Source organism: Cricetulus griseus, assembly GCF_003668045.3.
Source record: "Cricetulus griseus strain 17A/GY chromosome 1 unlocalized genomic scaffold, alternate assembly CriGri-PICRH-1.0 chr1_0, whole genome shotgun sequence".
NCBI classification, from domain to species: Eukaryota; Metazoa; Chordata; class Mammalia; order Rodentia; family Cricetidae; genus Cricetulus; species Cricetulus griseus.
The window spans coordinates 182,087,299-182,106,141 of NW_023276806.1; the positions used below are offsets into that span (position 1 = coordinate 182,087,299).

General features: G+C 39.7%; 1 protein-coding gene across 1 annotated transcript in view; it reads left to right on the plus strand.

Annotated features, from left to right (window-relative positions):
- Grm3 (glutamate metabotropic receptor 3) overlaps positions 1 to 18,843 on the plus strand; it is a 95,278-nt gene that overhangs the window by 65,235 nt on the left and 11,200 nt on the right. Inside the window, exons 3-4 of the mRNA XM_035451696.1 lie at positions 8,404 to 9,470; positions 16,133 to 16,307. Coding sequence (XP_035307587.1) covers positions 8,404 to 9,470; positions 16,133 to 16,307 — 1,242 coding nt within the window. The remainder of the gene's footprint in view (positions 1 to 8,403; positions 9,471 to 16,132; positions 16,308 to 18,843) is intronic.

Below are 18,843 nucleotides of genomic sequence, written 5' to 3' on the forward strand. Positions count from 1 at the left end.
AATATTAGGTATCGTCTAAAGTGAACCAAGCTGCCAAGCATGCAGTGTGGTGTATATCTGAAATCCTAGTATCCAGACAGCTAAGCCAGCAGAATTGTGAGTTTAAGGCCAATTTTGGCTGTGTAATCAGACCCAGTCTCAGACGAATAAAAAATAGCAGGAACTAACTATATCTTCTCATCATTGCGTGAATAAATCCCACAAAATTTTAACCAAAAGATAGTCAGTACCAACCAATACTTGACGATATAATCATTTAAATGAGCTTCAATATCAGGCAAAAATAGCATGTAGTTGAGGATGAATTACATTTTCCCTCCCAAAAGCTGTGTGAAATTCATAGCTCTACTTCCTCAGAATATGACCTTATTTGGGAACAGAGTCTTAAGATTATAGACAAATTGAAATTAGTTCATTAGTGTGGAAACTAATTCAATATGGCTAGTTTCCTCATAGAAAGGAAAGTGTAATCACAAATGCAGAGATACAGTTCATTTGTTCAAAATAGAGTGATGAGTCTATAGGCAAAGAGACATGAGATTTCAGGAAAGCTACCCCACACAGAAGAAAGGGCTGAAACAAACTCCTCTGCACTGCCCAGAATCGCCTGCTAACCCTTGGCTTCAGATGACTGTGGAACAGTACATCTGTAATTTCAAGCTACCCTTTGTGCTGGTTTTGTTACAGAAACTCTAGCATACTGATACAGAGATAAGGATGGTAGCTGTTTTTGAAGAAAAGGAGAGTTGAGTGATAGGTCAGGAGCAAAGAAAGAGAAAATATGCATCTTAATACATGATGTGATATTTGTGTGTTCACTTGTAATGAATTTATTTATACTTTATATTAATATTATTATATTCCAGTGCAAGGATTTTATAACTAAGCACCCATTCAACCAGACATAAAAGAGCCACTATCTACAAAACACAAAATACAATAGTCTGGTAACAAGGGTAGAAAAAGATGTACTACTAGAATCAGCTCTCCTGAAGGAGGCTACTGACCAGTCATTGACCACTCTGTTAGCTAAAATAAACAAAACCCTAGGAGGTGATCTCTGAGATGGCCCTAAGATTGGGGCTGAGGTCCCACCATTTTGCACCTGCTCCTGCTTTTCCTATACCCTGTCTCTTCACTCTCATTCTTAGAACTAGATTGCTTCCTCCTGAATCGAGCTCATTCAGTCTTGGCAGTGCTGTGGAATCTAGAGGCATAGCCTGTGAAACTCTTCCATGAAGCCTTGGCATGCCAACACCTCAGGAGAACTGATAAAGGATTTCTGTTCAAAAGTCACTGTTCCTCCATGTCTTCCCCAAACACTTTCACCGTCCGTGCTAGGTTCTAGCTGAACATTCCCCACAAGATAATCTGAGTCCAAGGACAAAGTGGTGCTGGACCCCAGCAGCTGCGCTCAGTTGATGAGCAGGAGAACTGCTTCAGCATTCCCGTCCCTCAACCTAAGGTAAATTCCTGACAGCCAGGGTTCCATACATTGTTGTCATCTTCTTGTTACATTAAGTTTGTAAAAGAGTTTGTCTGCTCTTGCTAAAGGAGTTTGGCTTCTTCACCTCTAACCTCTGCCATGGTCTACGGAGGGATGGCATTTTCTTCTTCTTAACACTGGCTTTACCGTGATTCATCAGATAGGCTCATGGTCACTTAGTGAAGCTCCACTTTCAAAATTAGAGCTGTGTTGCTGTCAGTAACTGTTGCAGTCTTAATTAGTATTTGCCAACGTGAACCTGGGCAGTGGAGGCAATGTTGCTTTACTGAAGGCCTCCTAAGAGCCTTATTATTGTCATGCCTTAATTGGAGAATGGAGAGAGAGAGAGAGAGAGAGAGAGAGAGAGGAGGAGGAGAGAAGAGGAGAGAAGAGAGAGGAGGAGGAGGAAGAGGAGGAGGAGGAGGAGGAGGAGGAGGAGGAGGAGGAGAGAAGAAGAAGAAGAAGAAGAAGAAGAAGAAGAAGAAGAAGAAGAAGAAGAAGAAGAAGAAGAAGAAGAAATTTATTTTTCTCTTACTATTGCCCTGTGATGTTTCTAAGAAATAGATTTGACTTATCTCTACCAAATGAGTCCTAGGAGGGCTGGTCTCCTTGGTACTAACACTTACAAATAAATCTACTTGGAACTGGGGTCAGTATTAGTTGGCTAATGAGCTACTCCAAAAACCACTGTCTTGACCTGAGGCCAGAACAGTGTCTGAAAATGAAGAGCTGACTTTGCAGCATTAGATGGAGAAGGGGATAGGAAATGAGTTTAGGAAAAGGCAGTGCTTCTTTTAAAAAACAGGCATTCTATCTTCCTGTTTGTTATTCTTTCCCCCTTTTAGTCTGAATTCTTTCATGCTGTTACCATACAATGAAGGGTGAAGTGATTTATTTTTCCATGTCAAAAGTGCTTACTCCCACGGTGAGATCCCTCTTGAGAAATAGCGAACTCCCCAGTTTTCCCACACTTAAGAACTATGCAATTGATTGCTAGAGAATCCTGGTTCCAGTTCACTGGGTCTTAACTATCTCCCTCGTGAGTCATTTGACCTGGAGGCAACTCTAACTGTATCCTGCTGGTGGCAGAATCAATACACAGGGCTTCAGCTGTCCTGCCACTCCCTGTCACTTCAGTACAGGAGAGTTTACTTTGTCTCACTACCCAGGCCAGTGTTGTATGTGAAACCATTGTTCCGGGACGTGGTTCACCTTTTTCTTCTAGAATCTCCTTTTGTTCTTCTTCATGCTGGTTCAAAAGCAGCACTGTATATTTCAAACTAAGGAGAAGAGTGATGCTGACAATGTATTGTGTTAGGAATTATAAAGTATTCATTTGAAAGACCCTAGGGTGATTTTTAGAGTTTAAGGATTTAGATAGTATACTATATTTTGTTACATGTTTATAGTTTAACAATTTAGTAAAAGGTGAATTTTTATTAAGGGACAATTTCTACTAGGGAGAGAGTTTAGTCATTAACATATTAATTGTGAAACATAATAACCTGAATTCAACCCCCTGGGAATTCAGCACACTTGTAATCCCAGAGCTGTCATCCTGGTGTTGAGGAGGCAGAAGCATGAGCATCCCCAGGACTCACTGGCGTTAGGGTCAGGGAGAGATCCTATCTAAAAATATATGAAGGACAGGAATTAAGGAAAATCATTGCTCTTTACCTCTGGCCTCCATTCATGCACAAATATATACACACAAACACACATGTGTACGTGTGTGTGTGTGTGTGTGTGTGTGTGTGTGTATGTGTGTGTGTACGTACATACACACAGAAAAATCCACAGAAGTATTATTTGCTTAGTCACTACATATTTTCAAAGACTTGTTAAATGCTTTCATTATTTTCATAATTACTTACCTGATAAGTGTTTATGCCTGATCTTCCTTGACTGTTCTATTTAATTGTGTAACTTCTTATCAAAATTAAATATGTACATATTTATGTGAGTACAGCACTTGCAAAAAGAAGAATAAAATCCTCTTCCATCCCTTTCCCCAGGCACAGTCCTCCACACCCATGTGTGCACTTCTCTAATTGTCCTCTTTGCTAGAAAACAGAAAGACCCATTTTCCACTATATCTCCTTCTTCCTCCTAACATTTTGGCTGAACTCTGAAAGTTTTCTTAAATTCATTTTTCTATACTTACACTGAATTTCTGTTTTGCCATATACTTTCACAAAGCTGGTTCTCTGTGTTGATATATTTGTATGTATTCAGGCACATGTGTGTGGGGGTACACATGTATGGAGTCCACAGAATAACCTCAAGTGTCATTCCTCAGGAGCTGTCCACCATGTATTTTTGAGGAAGAGTCTCCCACTAGCCAAAGTTGATGCTTGTTCTCTGAACATCCCGTTTGAAGGCTTTCCCATCTGTGTCATAGATGACAGCTTTATGACTGCAGAGCATATGTGAATACATAGGTAATACATGCACATTATTCAAACTCTAAACTGTAAATTAAAAATATAGCTCCCATTTTTGCCACCAATCTGTTTACTTTCCATCTCCTGGCCAATATAGCCACCATGCTTAGCTGTCATTCTCCGAGCTCCTCTATGCATAGAAAAGAAAAAGGAGCAGATCACTTTACATTCCCCACTCCCATAAAATATAACTAATCAAGCATTTTGTTTTCCAAACAAAACTATGCAACTTTTAGGTTTCTTTTCTAATATGCCCATACTATACAGGGCATACATGTCCTCATTCTTCTCACATCTGTGTATAGTTTCCTTTGTTATTAATGAACCCAACTGATGAATGACTGAGTTACTTCCGAGTCTTTCTGCTATAAATAATCCTTCAGTAAACACATAGCCTAACTGGTCTGTAGAATACATTCCACCAATGGAAACTGCTATGCCAAAACTTGGATGCATTTGTAAATTTGAAGAAATTCTGACCAGTTGCCCTCCTTTAGAGGTATGCTCACACACAAAAGCATGACAAGAGAGAATTCACCTGACTGCAGCCTGTTTAGTAGAGCATGTTACAAGTGAGAAATAATTTTATTGTATATATTGGTTTCTCACTACTCCCGACACAAACCACCACAAAGTTGGTGGTTTGGTGAGTCTGTGAGTTAGACCCTCTGGTAGGCAGGGCCTACCAGAGAGAGAGAAGGGCCACAGCTAGATAACAAAGGTGATGAGTTTCCAAGATGGTCAGCTGGCTTCTTCCTCACCTTGTGAGCTGGCAGCTTAAAACAAAGGCCTTAAGGTTTACTTTCTCCCTCCTACTTGCCCTCTCCTGATAAACTGGCTCAACAAGTGCCAAGCCAGATCAGGACATGTTACACAACAGTTGCTGGCCAACCAATCTTTCTATATTTCTGCAAACAAACTGACCAACCCTCATTTAGGAAGGAACAGCCTTCAGAGGCTTTAACAATCCTCAGCCTCAATAAAAGCCTGGATTTCGGAGACTTCCAAGCACCCTCTCTGCTTTGCAGAGGATCTTTTCTCTGTGAGTCTGCTGTGAGTGTGTTTCCTTTGGACAGCTGATTCTGTCTGCTGCCTTCTGAGCTGTTTGAGATTTCTCCACTGTTACTCATTTTGCTCAAAATTTTCCTGCCTCTTAATTCCTTAACTGGTAGAGAAAACGAATGTGATCAAGATAGCTATACTGTATTAAGTTCAAGCTACCTAATTTTATTTCTAATGCTTCTGAAGGCTAGATGTCTAAATGGATTTCACTGGTGTAAAAGCAATGTGTTGGAAGGGCTGTCCTACCTCTCGAAGGAGTCACAGAAAGATCCGTTTTATTTCTTTTGCAGTTTTTATTGTCCACCCATGTTGGTAGCTCTTTTAGAGCTAACAGTGGTGAGCTCCATCTTCTGTATCTATTACCCAGAAACCAGAGACCAACACTTCTGATCCTTCTCCAGGATTTCTGACCTGTGTCAGTAACACTGGGCTCACCCATGTAAAGTGAGATGACCTTATGTCAGCTAAAAGCAATCTTAACTCCAACTTTAATAAATCTTTGTTGTCTGGCATAACAGTAGCAGGGTCTTGGCATTTGGGCTGTGATCGTCTTTGAAGGACTATTATTTGACCTTTAGAAGTTTTCATTTTTTCTATAATTTTACTAAAATTGAGCATATTTTGTATGTTTCAGAAAATTAGATTTTTCCTTGTGGAAAAATAACTGTTCATATCATTTGGACATTTTCTAAGGATTGTTAACATCCATTTTATATTGGAAATGTTTACATCATCTCAATACCATTTGAAGTTGGCAGTATCATTGTCCCGTATGCTCTGATGTTATCCATATTTATTGGTTTTGGAACTTTGTATGTGTGCACATGTGTGGGGTGAATGAGCATATGAGGGTCTAGATGCATGTGTGTGGAAGTCAAAGACCAACCAGGATTTATCAAGAACCATCTGTCTTATTATTAAACCAGACATTCTCCCTGAGACCTGGGGAATCATCCATTAAGCTAGGCTGGATAACCAGTGAGCCCCAGGGATCATCCTGTCTCCCACTCCCAGCGCTGAGATTACAAACTCCACCAGGATGCCCAGCTTTTTCCATTGTTTTGGTTTTGGTTTTTGTATGTTTGTTTGTTTTTCATTTTTCAGTAGCCTTTTTTTCCACATGAAACTTTGATCCTTTCAAAATTTATCTGGTCATAAGTAATGAGATACAGGAAAATTCATTGGTTTTCAGTTGATTACACAGTTACCTAACAATGTGTGTGTGTGTGTGTGTGTGTGTGTGTGTGTGTGTGTGTGTGTGTGTGTGATATCTTCACTTGTCTGAGTTACCACCTTTAGCATTTATGAGGATGTCGTAGGTCTATTTATTATTATTAACTGTCTTGGTTTCTCTACATGCCCATAAGTGTTGTGTTAGTAGTAATTCAACCACAATGAGGTGTGTCTTTGAATCACCCAGGCAGTAACATTCTTCTTCGAGTGAAAAAGTAGAGACTAACATTATGAAACAGAAAGTAAACAATAGACCAGGAAGAGTGGAATAAAAATAAGGATCACACAGTCACTGTCTGAGCTTGATTCCAAATAAAAATTCAATCTTCAATTGCATCTTGAAGACAATTATATAGGAATTACTACGAGAGAGCAAGCATATGTAGTGGAGAGGTAAGCAGGATAGATAAGAAGTTGTAAAATGAGTAAAGTTTCCCACTTCCACACAATGCCTGCACACCATACAGAAGAGTGGGCAGAAAGACTGTGGGAGCCTGAAGACCAGAAGTCTGATATATGAGATTGTGTCTCCTACATATGACAGGGAAAGTATACCCATGATACTGCAACAATATGGCTATCCAAACAAGACCTAAACAATAGTAACACCAATGAGACAAGCTAACATGAAAGGAGGACATTCCAATGGGCCTCACCCATAGACAAAGAACTATAGGCAACTAATGGCTGACTGCTGAGAGAGAGAGAATTAGTCCTTTCAAGGATGACAAGTCAGTACCAAGTGAACAGCCCTGAAATCATATACATACAAGCAATGGAGGATGTAGTTATATATATGAGAGAGAGAGAGAGAGAGAGAGAGAGAGAGAGAGAGAGAGAGAGACATATAACAATAAAGAAAGGAGGCCATGATTTCAGAGCAAGTAGAGGAGGGGCATAGGAGAGGCTGGAGAGGTTGGAGGGAGGAAGGGGAAAGAGGAAATAATGTAATTATATTTTAATTAAAATTAAACACTATTAAGGAGAAGTTTCCCAACTCTTAGTTCATAATCTCCATGGAGTTCTATTCAGTGTAATGTTTCTGAGATATTTAATAAATGCAAACCAAGATGTAATAAGAATAAATTGTATAGAAACTTATTTTAGGAGTTGTTCATGGTGATACTAGACACATGATGAACCAGAGTTGGAAAGAGGAAGAAGCTCAGATGTTCCGACCAAGTGCTCTCCAGGGCTTTCTAAAGACATAGATAAGGGACCGGATCCAGAATATATATCATTATTTGAGAGTGTCCCACCCTCTACACTTAAGTAAAGCCCACTTACAGATACTATACATACTATTGTGTGTACAAGATACCTAACCAAGTATGGCAACACATCCTTGTAACCCCAGTATTCAAGATGCTGAGGTAAGAATTACTGTGAGTTTAAAACTAGCCTGGGCTACGAAGCAAGAATATATGCCCCAAACTACAGAATGACTGTAAATAAATTTCAATTTTTTCTATGTTAATCATCAGAATAATCATCAGAATGCACACACTAAACATTTATATTGAGATTTTTCCTAATGATTTTATATTGTCATGAAAATAATTATGATGATAAAACTTTAGTAGTTGTATATAAAAATATGAATGAGACCTGAAGTTCTGCCCAATTCCTTTTATAAAGCTTTCAAGAAGCCGGGTGGTGGTGGCGCACGCCTTTAATCCCAGCACTTGGAAGGCAGAGGCAGGCGGATCTCTGTGAGTTCGAGACCAGCCTGGTCTACAAGAGCTAGTTCCAGGACAGCCTCCAAAGCCACAGAGAAATCCCTGTCTCGAAAAACCAAAAAAAAAAAAAAAAAAAAAAAAAAGCTTTCAAGAAAACAGCATTTCACATCACACAGAGCACAAGGATGTGTTCAATGCCTCTCTGTTATGTAATGCACTCCTTTGAAGCAGTACTGTACTATGTTCATTATTATCACTGGGACTTGGCACCCATTAGACACTCAGCAATCAGAAGTGAGTAAATTTATGAATTCATAACCACTCTGGAAGCTTTTGATGTGTGGCTCTCAATGCTAAGTAATGAACTGCATCAGCCTTGGTATCTCTACTCTGTTACTTTGGTTCTGCTGAGAGTACAGCAAAGGTAATTAATTGAGTGATGACATATGAGATACCTAAACAAGTGTTCTTTTCTTTTCTTTCATTCTGCGTATCAAAGCTCCATTCAACCCAAATAAAGGAGCAGACAGCATTGTCAAGTTTGACACTTTTGGAGATGGGATGGGAAGATACAACGTGTTCAACTTCCAGCATATAGGTGGAAAGTATTCCTACTTGAAGGTTGGCCACTGGGCAGAAACTTTATCTCTAGATGTGGACTCTATCCACTGGTCCCGGAACTCAGTCCCCACTTCCCAGTGCAGCGATCCCTGTGCCCCCAATGAAATGAAGAATATGCAGCCAGGGGATGTTTGCTGCTGGATCTGCATCCCCTGTGAGCCCTATGAATACCTGGTTGATGAGTTTACCTGTATGGATTGTGGGCCTGGCCAGTGGCCCACTGCTGATCTATCTGGATGCTACAATCTTCCAGAGGATTACATCAAGTGGGAGGATGCCTGGGCAATCGGTCCAGTCACCATTGCCTGCCTGGGTTTTATGTGTACATGCATAGTTATTACTGTTTTCATCAAGCACAACAACACACCCTTGGTCAAAGCATCGGGCCGAGAACTCTGCTACATCTTGTTGTTTGGAGTTAGCCTGTCCTATTGCATGACATTCTTCTTCATTGCCAAACCATCGCCTGTCATCTGTGCATTGCGCCGGCTTGGGCTTGGAACCTCCTTTGCCATCTGTTATTCAGCTCTGCTGACCAAGACAAACTGCATTGCTCGAATCTTTGATGGTGTCAAGAATGGCGCTCAAAGGCCAAAATTCATCAGCCCCAGTTCTCAGGTTTTTATCTGCCTGGGTTTGATACTGGTGCAAATTGTGATGGTGTCTGTTTGGCTTATCCTGGAGACTCCAGGCACCAGAAGATACACCCTTCCAGAGAAGCGGGAAACAGTCATCTTAAAATGCAATGTCAAAGATTCCAGCATGTTGATCTCTCTGACCTATGATGTGGTCCTGGTGATCCTATGCACTGTATATGCCTTCAAAACAAGGAAGTGTCCTGAAAACTTCAATGAAGCCAAGTTCATAGGCTTCACCATGTATACCACCTGCATCATCTGGTTGGCATTCCTCCCTATATTTTATGTGACATCGAGCGACTACAGAGTAAGTATTTAACTGCATTCTTCTTTTCCTTAATTTGACTTTCTTCTTTCCATTATTCTTGTCATTTATCAATGTTTTTTTGGATAGGAGTTAGGGTTGACTCCTTTTATTTCATCTCAAGAATGAATCAAGTAATTACAAATGCCATGATTAACTTCAATATATGAGAAAATTAATCCACTATATTTTAAGACATTTAATTGGTGCTTAATTAATTGTTCAGAGCACTGTGCCAGGCACAGAGGAGAAGAGAGATATAACTGATGGCTCATTCAAAGTAGTTTATAATTTAGTGAGGAATAAAACATAATACATACACATAAAAACATCTTAATTAAATTTAAAAGGCAATTGGCAAGAGAATGAGATTTAATCACTAAAACCCTGATGAGAATACTTGAAATTAGACACAAGGGGATGTCTATAATAGATGGATCCATAAATTGAAGTACCCTTGTAACATTAAGTCAAGATCAGGATAAAGATCTAAAACTTTTATGCATGCTTCATTACTTCCCTGAAATGGATTAAAATACAGTCTGCTGTGCCTTTTCTAAGCCTTTAGTTATATATACAAATATCCTGTGTATAATTGTGAGTGTCTATGTGTCGTTGAACTGCTAAAACCTTTAATACACATGTAAGAGTAACCTAATCAAGTCATTATTTGTAGAGTTTAAATTTATGGACTGCCATGTAATTACCATCTCTTGTGGGGGAAATGTCATCATCCCATCATAATTTCCCAAGTTGTTGAGCCATTCATAAATTCATTTTGCTTTAATAATTCTAACTGTAATGTCTTCAGTGAGTACTAAGATTTCCCTCCCTCTTCTGACAGTTGGTTTTTATTATCCTGTTTCCTTGTTATACCATGATTTCACAAATGAAGTAGCCCATAGGTAAAAAAAAAATCCTGTATCTTTTGTTTATCAGTAATTAAAATATCACCCCAAATCTAAGAAACTGCACCTCAAAGGAAGGCACAGTACATACCAAACCTCAAACAGGGAAAAAACAAGCAAGCAAACAAAACAATTTCAAGGTGTCTATGGCATATCATGCTATTATTTATAGCAATACATTATATTCTTGAGAGTATAAAATGTATATTTTATTTGTTTTCACCACAGTATGTAAGGTAATTAATATGGTGTGTGTGTGTGTGTGTGTGTGTGTGTGTGTCTGGTATGTCTGCTGTGTGTGTGTGTGTGTGTGTGTGTGTGTGTGTGTGTGTGTGTTTCTAGCAATTAAAATAATGTTTTAAAGGAAGTAAAAACTAAAGTACAGGATTAAGAACAAGATTAAGAGCCTGACAAAGGCTCTTCTCTCTTATTCAAATTATTTACAAACTATATGCTTGAAAACTATGGACTGCACACACCAATAGTACAAATGAGGAGCATAAGTTCAATGTTAGGGTAATACTAAGATACTTTTTAATGCTCAGATATTTTAAGACAACACATAAAAATGTAAAAATCTCTAAGAGAGGTAGTATCATAGTGTGATAAGCAAAATATATGAATCACAAAAGAGTTTGAACATTCAGAGTTTGATAATAAAATAGAGAAGTATTATTAATATGTTAAAGCTCCTACCCCCAGCAAAAGACAACTAATTTTTTAATGTTGTTACTATATTGTCCTTAGTGAATCTGGTTTAGAGTATTGAGAATGAAACCAGTGCAACAGCAATTATGTTGCACTGGATATCTGAGTTTTAATTTCTCATCCTCAGAAGAGCCCCTTGCTTTATAAAGCAAAGCAGAAATGTTACCAAAAGTAAGCATAAATAAGTTTTTTTTAACTTATTGGAGACATTAGCATTTATTTCTCACACACAAGAACTTGAGTTGAGTTTGCCTCTTGTATGACAACAATAAAGTACTAACTAGATATAATTAGCTGAAGATACTGGAAATTTCACTGTAACTAGGGCAACTGTGAAAGGACAATGTAGACACTTTAGATGTGATTCTAGAATTCTGACAAAGTTCCAATACAATAAAATCCAAATTTTCTCATTTTGATAATCTTTGATAATCATTTTTTAAAGGAACTGTCATTCTCATTTTGTTAGTGTTCATTGCACAATGTCTACTGTAGAATGAGAAGCATCCAAACTTCCAAATTCTATGAGCCAGGCAGAAGAAACCAACAGCACCAATACTCTCATGAAGGAATGTGTTTGGGCATGGACAGCTACAATTTAATACATAAACGCAAGAGTGATTTGATCTAAGAGAGTTGGTTGGGGAACTAAATCATGTAGGGCTTTGGAGTATGTAGAAAAGAATATAAACCATTGGAAGATTTTTAGGTAAATGCAATCATGGTGTTGTATCATAAAGGAGAAAACAAAGGCAAGAGCAGAGAGAGTGGTTAGCCAGCTTGGTAGGACAGAGGCTGTGGGAGCTGCAACCAAGTGTTAACATTTGAGAGGGTTATAAGTGGACACAGAAACCATCAAGAATTCTGAAAGGCTTTTATACTATCTGCCATCTACCAAAGTAACCTGCCACAGTACCAGGGACAAGACAGAGTGTAACATGTGACTATTGATTCAGATGCAAAGGACTTTATCACAACCACAACAGCAACCTCTGTGAGCAGCTGGGTAGGACCCCCATGTTCCAGTTTCTAGAATACAATGCAAACTGGATTCAGGAACACCTGAATGTGCCTGATCAAGATAGGCCATACTTTCCTGACTTGATTGAATACACCAAAACACAGCACTGATAATGAGCCAATTCCTAGTTTAATTATTGGTGTTGTGCTCATCACAAAATTTAGCATTGTTTTTGATTTTAAAAATATAGCATTAAGGGTTGGAGAGATAGCTCAAGTTGTTAGGAGCACTGGTTACTCTTCCAGAGGTCTTGAGTTCAATTTCCTAAAGCAGCTAAAATCACTGTAAAGAGTATGGTAGAGCCAGGGATTGTGGAGGGATAGTGCAGCCCCATGCCAACAAACAAGACACATTTGCTTCCAGAAGCCAATTGCAGCTCAACTTAAAGTCTATTGATTTAGGCACCTGAAGGTCAAATTAGCCAGGCAGGGTGGTATATGACTGTTATCCTAGCACTGGGGAGGCTGAGGCAAGATAAGAGTGGGGTCTAGGGAGTCTAACTCACATGGCGATGCCCTGTATAAAAAAAGAAAGAAGATGGCATTGTAGCTTTCTGGCTTCACAGCTGAGTAAGGTTATTGGTAACTTTTCTCTCCCAGCAGCCTGCAGAGCAGCTTCAGGAACGGTAAAAGCCAGCTAGCAGGAATATAACAGTTCTAGTTCTAGTTTGATTTCTATGGAAGTTCTAGTTTGATTTCTCCATGCCCTGTCTTATGAACAAGTTATGGTGGGCAGTCAAGAGCAATAACAATAGCTTGTATTGTTATTTTTGAGACTTCCCTGACCAGAAACTCAAAGGAAGATAGGTACCCCACATCTGTCATTGATGTTTTGGCTTAATAACCTATGGCTTCCAGGAGCATTATCTCCCATGTAAGATACCTCCATCCAGATTTAAGGCCTACTCCACAGGAGGAAACTCATGCCTGGTACTGGGAACCCAGACAACAATGCATGTCTGGGGAGATCATAGGTCTCCAGGTGCACTTATTGCTATTATTTTGCTAACTGGATACAGTATCAAGCTGCCCTCTGAATTTGTATCTTTATACCTATGGATTAGTGTAGCTGTCAAACCTCATCAGAGACTCTGCTTTTTTCAATGGGTGACAGTTAATACAGAGACTCACAACTGGGCAAAGTGGAGAGAATAAGTGACTGTGGAGTGCTGGGGTAAATGGGACATCTGTAGCACACACACAAACACACACACACACACACACACACACACACACACACACACACACACACACACACCAAAGCTCAGAAAACACTGTAGAAAAGAAGAAAGACATAGTGAAGAGCCAGAGTGTGAGGAATACTGCTACAAAACACTGTCTTTTGGACATGACATACCAGTGAACCGATGAACTCATCGCCGCTGGGGTTGTCTCACATGACCTGCATAAGACTGGGCCTGTCACCCCTTCTTCTTATGTGGCAGAGGGTCTCATGAGGTTCCACCCCTCCCTGAGGGACTACTGACAGCTAATGGCTGCTGGGAGAAGGTTTGCTGCTTTCTTCAATGGTGTAACCACCGAGAAGTTGTTCATATTCTAGTAAATGGTCTTCCACGTTAGCCCATGCACGCTAAGTGGATCACACACTAAAAAGATAGGAAAGTAGGAAGACATTTGTTTAAAAGTTCCACAGAAGAGGGATGGTAAACCAGGCAAGGGGACACACTGTAAGAAGAACAAACACTCATTATGTGCATGAATTAAACTGTCAAAGAATAAAAACAATTTTTAAAAGTAAAAGCTAAATGAAAGGAAAGAGAAGAAAGAATAAACCCACCCCAGGTAAGAGCACCAAGTGCCTTGTCTGTAGATATCCTAGAGTTTTTCCTGACCTGGGGAAATGTACTCTAGTAGACAAAAGTTCCTTTTCATGTACAGATTCCACTGAAAATACTGAAACTTTTGCAAATTTGGAAATTTACCTCTAAGGGATGAGCCTTGAGAGAACCCACTGTCCCCTTCCTTCCATTATAAGTTCCAAGTGTCTTATATTCACAAGTAATAAGTGCCCTGTACACATAGTACCAAGTACACTGTACACACAGTACCAAATGCCCTGTACACACAAGTACCAAGTGCCCTGTACACACAGTACCAGGTGTGCTGTACACACAGTCCCAAGTTCCTTTTACACACAGTACCAAGTACCCAGTACACACAAGTACCAAGTGTCCTGTACACACAGTAACAAGTGTCCAGTACACACAGTAACAAGTGTCCTGTGCACACAATACCTAGTGCCCCTGTGCCCTCAGCTTCTCAAGGAAATCAGCCAAAGCTCAGATGATCCATCCACTTGTTGCCCTCCCTGAAGGTCCCTCTCCTCTTCTCCTGACTAGCAAGGTTCAAACCTCCACAACTTCTATGTGAAAAGAAGTAGAAATCTCTGCCCAAACAGAACAAATTTAATATTATATTGTTCATATCATATGAACTTGATTTCTACTGTGAAGAAATGCACCGTATCCCATCTCATAAAGCTTCAGAAACCATCAGAGTGCCAGACTAGCTGCTCTCTTTCAACCCTTTGTCTATAACCCAACATTTAATCCCCTCTCCAGATCCTCCACTTAATAGGCAATGAGTAGAGTGCTGTTTGAGCATGTCAGGTTGAGCATACAATTTTGCCAACATGTTTGCTATTGGTTTTTATGGAGTTTCTTTGGCTCTTGAGACCGCTATACTTCCTTTCTTAAAAAGTCTATCTCAGTTAGAACTCCATCCTTTCTGCCCAAACTGTCAAAGACTGCAGTGTCTGAGAATCATTCTACTTATTAGATAACAAGTTATCACACCAGTTCATTGATGCTGAAAGAGCAACAACAACAAGACTGACATCAACAGCAGTAACATGCACACCCAGACTGAGCATTTGCAGCTGTCTCTGAGCCTCACTTCTCACTTAGAGGAACAATGGGCTCTTATGTAAGGTGTAGATTTTTGTCTTCTAAAGCCCTTTATGTGAATATCTGTGAAAAGCAAATTCAGAACAGAGGTAGTTAGAGCATTTGCTTACAAGATATGTAGAAACATGAGAACTTCACAGAATTGTCTCTTAACCGAACTTGTTAACGGATCGGATAAGTGAGCTTAAAGGACAGTGGAAAAATCAAAGATGACTCCCAAGTTTTTAAACATTTGGTGTCACACAGAATAGAACATTTAGGAAAGGAGGTCAAGGTTGGGTCACATATACTTTTCTTGTTCCTATTAAATACTAAACATAATGTGTGATAGGAACAGTTGAATATGTAACTATGGAAGCATACAGACTAGGCCAGATCTAGTAACTATCTGGTTATAAACCATATAGCAGGTATCTAAGTCATGAGAACTTAATGATGAAGGGGAGATATGAAACACCTGTGGTCTATGAAATCTCACACCTTAAAGTTCAGATAGAAGAGAACATTAAAGCCAGGAATAATCACCCAGTCTAGGGAGGATTTTGCCTAGGAAACCAAAATAAGGAAATGATTACTGATGTCAAATGTTGCTATAAGTTTGAAGATAAAGTCAGGACCATAGGAACTGGTGGTGTAAAATAAAACAGAGACTTATAGATTAAACACAGATTCTTAATCATGTGACTTCCTGAAGGAACTGGACAAGTGAACTTTGAACAAGCCAAGTTCATTGATAATAACTACCTACAATCTAGTCCTCTCATCACTGAATGTTTATGTTTTACTATTTAAGATTCTGACTGCACGGGCTCTGCATAAACATTATTATACAAATATAAAGAAACCAGAAAATCTATGTGAAGTCTTGGCAAGCAGTCAGAAGCAACCCACAGAAATGATGCCTGCTTTGAAATCCTAAACAATGTTTTCATGACTATCCCAAACACAGAAAATCCAATATAATTAGCAGAGACTTGGCTGTGATAAGAACAGAGTTACGGCTGATTCTCATTTCTAACTTGGACTTGTTTCAGTGTTCTCTTGAGTTGACTACATGATGGAGGTTACAGCTGGACACTCATTTAGTCAACCTTTCTTGTAGGTGCAGACGACAACAATGTGCATCTCTGTTAGCTTGAGTGGTTTCGTGGTCTTGGGCTGTTTGTTTGCCCCCAAGGTACACATCGTCCTGTTCCAACCCCAGAAGAATGTGGTCACGCACAGGCTTCACCTCAACAGGTTCAGTGTCAGCGGAACTGCCACCACATATTCTCAGTGTAAGTATGGAAATAACACTCATTCACTTGGAAATGGCCCCACACAGGGATCCAGGACAGCAGGCCCCAACAAAGCATGCCTGTCCCTATAAAGAATCTCAGGTCAGTGTTAATAAGTTCTAATATACATATTAAATTAGAATGCATATCAGACTGAGCTGTGTGCTAAGGATACAGTACAGAGCACAAGATTCAACATTCTGTGGACGCCTGGTAGTGTCTGTCAGAGAAGAAAGACATTCAAGCTATCAACTCAAAATTAAGCTTTTTACCAGGTTGTGCAGCCATAGGACCAACCTTCTGATCTTTTTGCAGTAGTCCCCTGGATTGCCTTAGAAGAGTCACTGAGTTGTCCCCACCTCATTTTACTCAATGCCTAGAGGGTGGTGCTCTCTAAAGAATGTTGAGAGTCACACACATGTTGAAGAGGCTTCATGAAAAGAGCAGAGAGGACACACTCATCAGAAGGGAATGCTATCAGCCCATGCCACCCTTTTCAAAAGTTCAGACACTTCTACTAACAGGGGGAAGCTAAGAGTTGCGGTGCAGTTGGAGCTAAGATTTGGAGAACCTTCTCAATGAGGACACTTGTTTGTTCCCTTTGTGTTTAGCCACATTAAAATCCAACTCACATCCCGAGACAGGGCTTTGGAAAGTGCTAGAAAAGATCTTCCTGATTCCTTGACACAATGATTTTTGTCTCGCTGAGAGCAGCTGAAAGCTTGTGTGACCAGGGTTCTAGGATCCTTCCCTAGAACTGTTGCTGGACTTTCCTGCAGCTTCAGTCACAAATGAACACACAGACATGCTATAATAATTATTAAACTGTTAGCCAAAGGCTGGGACTTCTTATTGGCTACCACTCTCTTAATTATTAACCCATAAACACTAATCTATGTATTTCTACGTGGCCTTATCTTACCAGAGAACTCCTGGTGCATCCTATCTTCCCAGTCTCTACATGGAGTCTCCTTCCAGTGCCCCTCTGCCTACCTTTCCCAGAATTCTCCTCATCTCCTAGTCCCGCCTATCTTCCTGCCTCTATTGCCCAAACAGTGTTTTGTTCATCAACTGATAAGAGAAACAAATATACAGAAGGACATCCCCCATCACAGGCCACCATTCTTCCCCTTCTGGGATCTTTGTAGTTAAGATGGTGGCTGAAACACTGTCATTCCCAAACATGTGATTCAAGTTTCCTAAGGCGCAAATGTATCTGAAACAGACAGTTTTCTACATCATTTTCAGTTCATCTGTGGTTCAAAGTAGGAAAAATGCACTGACAGGGTGAGAGAGAAGGGGATGGAACCACACAGGGAGGGAGGTCTTGGGATGACAGCCGACAAATGACTGCTTCACAGTTTTGCCTTCAGTCAAGGAGAAAAGATACTTCAAAACAGCTCAGCATCACAGGGTGAACTAGTGCATCACTGCCTCAGTTTCTCCAGCAAAGAATAGGATGTGACAGATCACCCTTTCCCCCAGTGGAGGAAGGCTGGCAGGGTGGGAGCACACCTGTGTTCTCGGATGCATCCTAACACTTATCTCCTCAGCCCTGACCTGCAGTGACACGGGGATCCACCCACTGCCTACTAAAACCCATGTTTCCCAAAGGTGAAGTAAAACCTATAAAACAGAGAAACACACTTGTTTCCAAAATAAACAAATTTGTTCATTTCTTAACTAAACAAAATTGTTATAGCTAGCTAGTTCAAACAATAAGAAACTGGCAATAAAAAATGTCATGCACAGAAATTATAACTTACCCCTTATTTTCTACATGAAGGGCAGACCACTAAATACTTTGTGTGTATGTACATTCCACATTTGATTTAATGTTCACAACTTTTTGAGATAAAGAAACTTGAACAGGGTCATGATTATCCCAATCAATGAAGCATAGTATTTAAAAAAAAAAAAAATACCTGAATCAGAACTTAGCATGAGTACCTCTGAATGTCAAGCCAGTATACCTAACTACAGTACCATGCTGCCCCTCTCAAAAAGCATGTTAGGGCTGTTAAGCACCTCACTCATGATGCTAAGTGGGTAATAGCTTCCTTAAGGAAGAAGTAACACTCACTCTAGTCTAAATCAGACAAGTTTCCATTGGGTCTATTGATAGCTCAAAGCTCATGGGTATGACTGGAACAACTTAACAACTTATAGTCATTAAGTTATAACAGACATTTCAAACCAGATCTCAGAACTAGTAGTATGTGCTAATACACATGGTGGGAATTATTAAATTTCTGGCAAAATAATCCTGGACTCTATTTAATCAAATCCTCTTCTCAGAAATTGTAAAATATCCATTTACACAAAAAATTGTGCTGGGCCTATACCAGACCCACTGTGGCTCTGTAAACTAATCTGAACTTGGCCAAATTGGTGCTTTAAGGTAGGTATCTACCCAATGTAACATTTTTGGAGTTACAGGAGTTCCAGAACTCAACAACATTGCCCTATTTATCCCAATCAATGAAGCAGTATTTCCTAACAAAACAAAGAATTCATACAATATTCATTTCAAATT